We start from the raw sequence: 6,240 nt of genomic DNA on the forward strand, positions 1-6,240 counted from the left end.
CTTTCCCGGACAGCACCACAGGAGCATGAGCCCGCTGGACACGCGGCAACAAGGGGAGGCACCAGACCGAACCTATGGCTCCAGCGGACGAGAAAAGCTCATCGGTGGCACACCAGCGATATACGAAGCCAATGTCGGCACCGGTGTGCAGCATCAGCAAAACCGCCTCGCCTGCATGGCCATGACAAACACGTCGGCCCATATGCATCATCATCTCATGCGCCATGCCTTCACCCGGTACACACAGTGGCGTACTATACTCCCAGATCAAGAGAGGTCAACAGGAGCACGCACTGGGCAAGCTGCAACGTGTCTGTCCATCAAACGAAAGCGGCCAACATAGTCACACCCACGAGCACACGAGCGGACCCCCGCGGCTCGTGCAGCAAACCGACACGGAGTACTAGCAGTAGTACGTACAGTACAGTATATCGTAATAAGTACAAAAAGAATACAACCCTAGGAAAAAGGAGTACATAAAAATTACCGTATTTTATTATCGTGCCAGCGCTAGATACGCACACGGCACACAACGGGACACATCGGCGCATCCCCTTTCTCCCACGATTTTTAATTAATCCCAGACTCCCACCCCAAAAAAGTGATCTACCAATCCGGTCCACGCCGAGTTTAACCCATCCCCATCCACCGTCGCTCGCAGTTGCTCTCACCGCATCGCGCACTGCTGTACTACTGATTCAGCCACTCCGCGCTCCGGTCCGATATAACCAGCGGCCGCGCCGTGCTCTTTTTCCGCTCTGTTAGCGCAGCCCGCCGAGAAAGCCCGCGCCCGCGCGGATAGACAGGAGGACAAGTTGGAATTTATCCCCACCTCCGGCCGTTCCGCGCCGCGCCCCACGTGATTCCGCGGCGGCCCGAGCCCTAGGACGGCGGCGGCGACGATGGCGAGCAGGGGGACGGCGGACACGGGGAGCCCGAGCGCGCGTTTGGCGGGGCCGGGGGCGGGGGAGGAGGAGGCCGGGGCGGGGAAGGTGAAGCTGCTGTGCAGCTACGGGGGGCGGATCGCGCCGAGGTCCGGGGACGGGGCGCTGCGCTACGTGGGCGGCCAGATGCGCCTCATCTCCGTGCCCCGCGCCGCCTCCTTCGGGGACCTCATGCGCAAGGTCGAGGCCGTCGACGAGTCCGCCGTCGCCGCCTCGGCCGTCGCCGCCGGCGGGGTGCTCGTCAAGTACCAGCTCCCCGGGGAGGACCTGGACTCGCTCGTCTCGGTGTCCTGCGCCGAGGACCACGACAACATGCTGGAGGAGTACGAGAAGCTGGCCGCCGCCGCGCCCGACGGCTCCGCCAAGCTCCGGGTCTTCCTCTTCCCGGCCTCCGGGGGCGAGCCGTCCGGCTCCGGCTCGCACCTCGCCGTCGACGAGACCGGGCAGCGCTACATCGACGCCATCAACTGCGTCTCCGCGGACGCCGTCGCGGCCATCCGCCGCAGGGAGAGCGTCGCCAGCGGCGGCTCGTCCGCGCACAACTCCGAGGCCTCCGAGCCCGCCGGCCTCGCTGAAGGTATGTCGCCGCGGGCCGTGCCGCCCCCTTCCGTCCCGCCTGAATATTTGTATTCAGCTGGGAGCCACACCAACCATGCTAGTCCCTTTCCGCAGTCGCTAGGATTTAGTGCTGTCGCAGCGTCAGCTCCGGCAATGGGCATTCCGGCGCACAACCCCTTGTTGCTTAGGTCGGAGCCACAACCGCTGCAGCCTCATCAGGTTGCCTCCTATGCGCCGCCGCATCAACCGGCTCCGGTTGCCTCTTATGCACAGCATCAGCAGCCGGCTCAACAGGCTGCCTCTTATGCGCCGCCACTTCAGCCTCAGGTTGCCTCTTATGCGCCGCCGCAGCAGCCTCAAGTTGCTTCTTATGCGCCGCCGCCGCAGCTGCCTCAGGTTACTGCTTATACTTCGCAAATGCCACAATCATACCTAGAGCCTCAACAAATCCAGTACGTCAATGCACAGCAATTTGGTCTGCATGGTGTATCTCAGTCCGCTAATCTGATGCCTGCGCACATGAGCCAGTATGTGCCCAGTACTCTGGGAACAAACTCCATGGCGACCACGGGTGCCCAAATTGGTGCTTTGAGGCCTGTTTCTGCAGGTACAGAACGTGTTCTGGAGAATCTGCATTTCACAAGACCAATGCAAACTGCAGTTGATCCGAATTACAGGGTACTGCAGCCACTTTCAGAGCTTCCTCCTCTGCCTCATACGACTTTGCAGGCAAGTGATGCTCAGAGATATGGCGTCCAGACGGTACTCACAAGCACAGCAAGCTCACCAGTGATGATGAGCTCGAGGGCATTCCCAGTGGTGGTAAGCTCAGCTACTGTGCCAGCAGTGAGGTACGATGATTGCACGATGTGCCAGAAAATACTGCCGCATGCCCATTCGGATAACATGATACAGGAGCAGGGAAATCCTCGCGCACTGAATTATCCTGATGTTAGTCCAGTGTTTTACAGCCTCCATCAAGAGGATGCAACCAAACAACAGGTTCCAGCTGCAGTTCCAGTAACATCTGCTAATTACATATCAGAACCCAGAGCTGAGAGCACAGCAGGGATGATGGCCCAGTTTGATCCAAAACTTTCTGCCAGAAATCCAGCAGTTCAAGCAGAACCATCTCAAGATGCAGGAGCGTTGGTTCAACCCACCATGGTTACTGTACCTCTTTCCAGTATACCTACTTCAAATGGAGTTTTTGTAGGGCAGCCTCCGCACACGCTTGCTGAAGATTTTCTCATGTACCAACGTCAGCAGCAACACCCTTACAGTATGCAGCCATCACAAGTCCTGGCAAATGGAGTCAGTAGCAATCCACAAGGGATTGATGCTAGTGCATTTAAGAATTCAAATCATCCAGTAGCAGAACCAATTGGAGAATATGCCCATGATGTTCCTCATGATTATGTCAGAGCTATCGATGCTCGGATGCAAGGAATTCAGTTAGGTCCTATTGCGCCTCCAGAATCTATTGTGCAAGGGAAGTCAGCTATTCCCCATGGTGCTGCTGGCGATGGGATAGTCGAGAAGCCACCTGTTATTATTGATGGCAGTCCCATATACAAATCTCAGGCTGGAGGTTATCACATGGGCACTAGCAATGCTTTTCCTGTTCCTTCTTTTATCCTAGATGACAATGTTGTGAGACATACTGAACAGCCACCTCCCTCTCGAAATGTTGGTGCCAACAACGTATATCCTGAGATTGTCCAGCAGCCAAGTATGTTACTCAAGAACAACCTTGGTGTGCCCATTGAACATCCTGTTCCGAGCGAAAGATTTCTTGTGAGGCCTGCTTACTCTGGTGTTCAGTCTCCTGCTGGACCTCCTGCACATCATCCTGGGGAAATGCTGAATGGCATGGTTTCCGCTCCCTATAATGTTAGTAGTCAAGTTGTATTGCAGGCTGCAGCTAGTACTGATTGTGTCGAAGCTACACGTGAACCAGCTTACACAGAATCTCTTTTCTCAAACCAGGATCCTTGGAAAGCAATTGGAAATGCTTCGGCAGTACCTCCAACATCAAACATGTTGGCTAAGGAACATGTTCTTTCTGGAGATCCATATGTGGATGGCCATGTTCCTGCAATTACAAGTTCAAATGCCGCCATGTTATTAGAAGAAGGCAATCTTCCACTCATTCATGACCCTACTTTCAAGGATATATATCCAGAACCTGCACAAATAAGCAAAGGTTGGTACAGTATACTATCTCATCGTATATAATTTGGTTTGCACTACAGACTAAACTGTTACATCCTTTTAAGAATTGATATGAACTAACATCAATATTTTTCTCGTCATTTGATTTTGTCTCTGAAAGGATATGGAGAAGAAATTGTCAAGCGTCAGTTACAAGCTGTCGCTGAAGGTGTGGCAGCATCTGTTCTGCAGTCACCATTTCCTGAAAAACCAACTGAATTTTCTGGGGATCACAAAGATTTGCCTGGAGATGTATTTGATCCAAAAAATGAGGTTGGTGGCAATTCTTTCTTTTCTTTGTAGTTCTTAGTACTTTGATCAATTTTAATACTTATTTATTTATTTTGTTCAGGATGCGCCGAGCAAACAGTCAGACAAAACAAGCCAAGGAGTTCCAGTTCTAGATGACATCGATAACCTTCAGGTTGTTGACAATTTACAAGTTGATTATATGTGCGCTTTCCATACACTTTTAAATACACACATCACCCTTAACTACGCGTTTACAATTGCAGATAATAAAGAACAGTGATCTTGAAGAATTGCGTGAACTAGGTTCTGGAACCTTTGGTACTGTTTACCATGGAAAATGGAGAGGTTCTGATGTCGCTATAAAAAGGATAAGCGATCGATGTTTTGTTGGAAAACCTTCTGAGGAACAGCGCATGGTCCGTGTTAAACTTATGGCCGCTTCTTTTCAATCTTCAGTTTATCTCGCTCTAACTTTGTTTCGTACCTGCAGAAAACTGATTTCTGGAATGAAGCTTGCAAGCTTTCATCGTTGCACCATCCAAATGTCGTTGCTTTTTACGGTGTTGTTCTGGATGGACCAGGTGGATCTGTTGCAACAGTCACTGAGTACATGGCTAATGGTTCGCTTCGACAAGCATTACAAAGACATGAAAAGTATGTTCTATCTGTTTTGTGCAAATAGATGATGTTTTTCATATGGTGACACTTTTAATATCAGTTTCTTCTGTCAGCAGGATATTCGATAGGCGTAGGCGTCTACTAATTGTGATGGATGTTGCATTTGGCATGGAATATTTGCATGGGAAGAACATTGTGCACTTCGACTTGAAGAGTGATAATCTGCTCGTCAACCTAAGAGATCCCCAACGCCCTATATGCAAGGTGAGAGTCTTCATACTCTCCATCTCACACCCCTGTTTTCTGCATATTTTGTCAAGTAGGAAAATTAGTTCGGACAATCCTTATAACAGCAACACATAACTTCTGTGCCCTAGCACCTTGTTTGTGCGCAGAAAGCGAGCATGGAGATTTTTTGATTTGGCAGTAACCAACCGTGCTATGTTTGTAGGTCGGTGATTTGGGCTTATCAAAGGTTAAATGCCAGACACTAATCTCTGGTGGGGTGCGAGGGACACTTCCCTGGATGGCTCCTGAGCTGTTAAATGGCAGCAGTAACCTTGTTTCTGAAAAGGTTTGTTAGGCTGCATCCTTCATCTAGTGCGCATGGCCCCATCCCCTGACTGACCACTTCTGGACTCGCACACCCTATTTACCTTCACATGATTTGCTTGCAGGTCGATGTCTTCTCATTCGGAATAGTGATGTGGGAGCTTCTTACTGGTGAAGAGCCTTATGCTGACTTGCATTACGGCGCCATCATAGGTACGCCTGCAAACCTCTGCTGTAATGCACACCGCAGTAAACGCACTTACTTATTTCAAGTCCAGTGCCTCCTTTTATTTCTCTGAACATTTCGCCAACTGCAAACAGGTGGGATCGTGAACAACACCCTGCGGCCTCTGGTGCCCGAGTCATGCGACCCCCAGTGGAGATCGCTGATGGAGCAGTGCTGGTCGGCCGAGCCGACGGAGCGGCCGAGCTTCACGGAGGTCGTCAAGAGGCTACGGGCCATGGCGACCTCCCCCACCAAGGCGCCGCCGCAGAAGTAGGCTGCCCTTAGGCTCTGTACATGAGTAAGGTGATGAAATATGGAGAAGAACGCGGGGACGCTGCTTACATAGGACAGTGGAGCTGGTGGGGTTTGCCTGACGCTTCATGTGGTGCTGTTAGAAACTGATGATGATGATGAAATGTAAGAGCATGTACAGGAAGGTGCCGTGGCAACGGTTGCTGAATATGTTATGTACCGGCTCCTGGGTGTTCCGGAACTTGTTTCCTGCGCGTGATCGCTGTGCAGAAGCCTTGCTGGAACAAAATGCAGAATGCAGTCTGTGGCCTGCGTCCTCTTGCTAGCTCGGATGCGTGAGCTTGCCTGTGATCTCAAGGCGTCTCGTTTTACTTTTCAGCTGTAATGTTTCCTAAGCTCTGGTTTGCGCTTGGTGATATTCTCCCGTGTTTGTGAAGCTGAGGCATGGCAGCAATTTCAAGACGTGATTTAGCTGGGCTGATATTAGCTTTGAGATCACATGCAAGCTCATGTGGGTTAAATCACCTCTTAGACATCTCCTAAAGTTAATGCTGTCCCGACCCTCTTAGGTTATACTCCCTATTATGGGACGGAGGGAGTACTAGCAAAAAGGCAGAAAAGAAT

General features: G+C 51.4%; 1 protein-coding gene across 2 annotated transcripts; it reads left to right on the forward strand.

Annotated features, from left to right (window-relative positions):
- The first annotated feature begins 727 nt into the window (after positions 1-727).
- On the forward strand, positions 728-5,967 carry LOC119336068. 2 transcript variants are annotated; one of them, XM_037608106.1, is made up of 10 exons: positions 728-3,395; positions 3,492-3,708; positions 3,838-3,989; positions 4,069-4,140; positions 4,232-4,384; positions 4,459-4,622; positions 4,703-4,850; positions 5,038-5,160; positions 5,264-5,351; positions 5,460-5,967. In XM_037608106.1, exons 1-10 carry the CDS (start codon positions 903-905, stop codon positions 5,636-5,638), a joined length of 3,789 nt encoding a protein of 1,262 aa, XP_037464003.1. In that variant the 5' UTR covers positions 728-902; the 3' UTR covers positions 5,639-5,967. The 2 variants fall into 2 exon arrangements, with proteins under 2 accessions (XP_037464003.1, XP_037464002.1); XM_037608105.1 differs by having other exon boundaries at positions 730-3,708.
- The last annotated feature ends 273 nt before the right edge of the window (positions 5,968-6,240 follow it).

Source organism: Triticum dicoccoides, chromosome 7B (genome assembly GCF_002162155.2).
Source record: "Triticum dicoccoides isolate Atlit2015 ecotype Zavitan chromosome 7B, WEW_v2.0, whole genome shotgun sequence".
NCBI classification, from domain to species: Eukaryota; Viridiplantae; Streptophyta; class Magnoliopsida; order Poales; family Poaceae; genus Triticum; species Triticum dicoccoides.

What these genes read in the sequence shown, in the direction of transcription:
- LOC119336068 (XM_037608105.1), top strand. Translation starts at nt 903, where the DNA reads ATGGCGAGCAGGGGGACGGCGGACACGGGGAGCCCGAGCGCGCGTTTG. An exon ending in CTTCTGAGGAACAGCGCATG is followed by an intron (nt 4,385 to 4,458) that starts GTCCGTGTTAAA and finishes TCGTACCTGCAG; the next exon opens with AAAACTGATTTCTGGAATGA. An exon ending in GCATTACAAAGACATGAAAA is followed by an intron (nt 4,623 to 4,702) that starts GTATGTTCTATC and finishes TTCTGTCAGCAG; the next exon opens with GATATTCGATAGGCGTAGGC.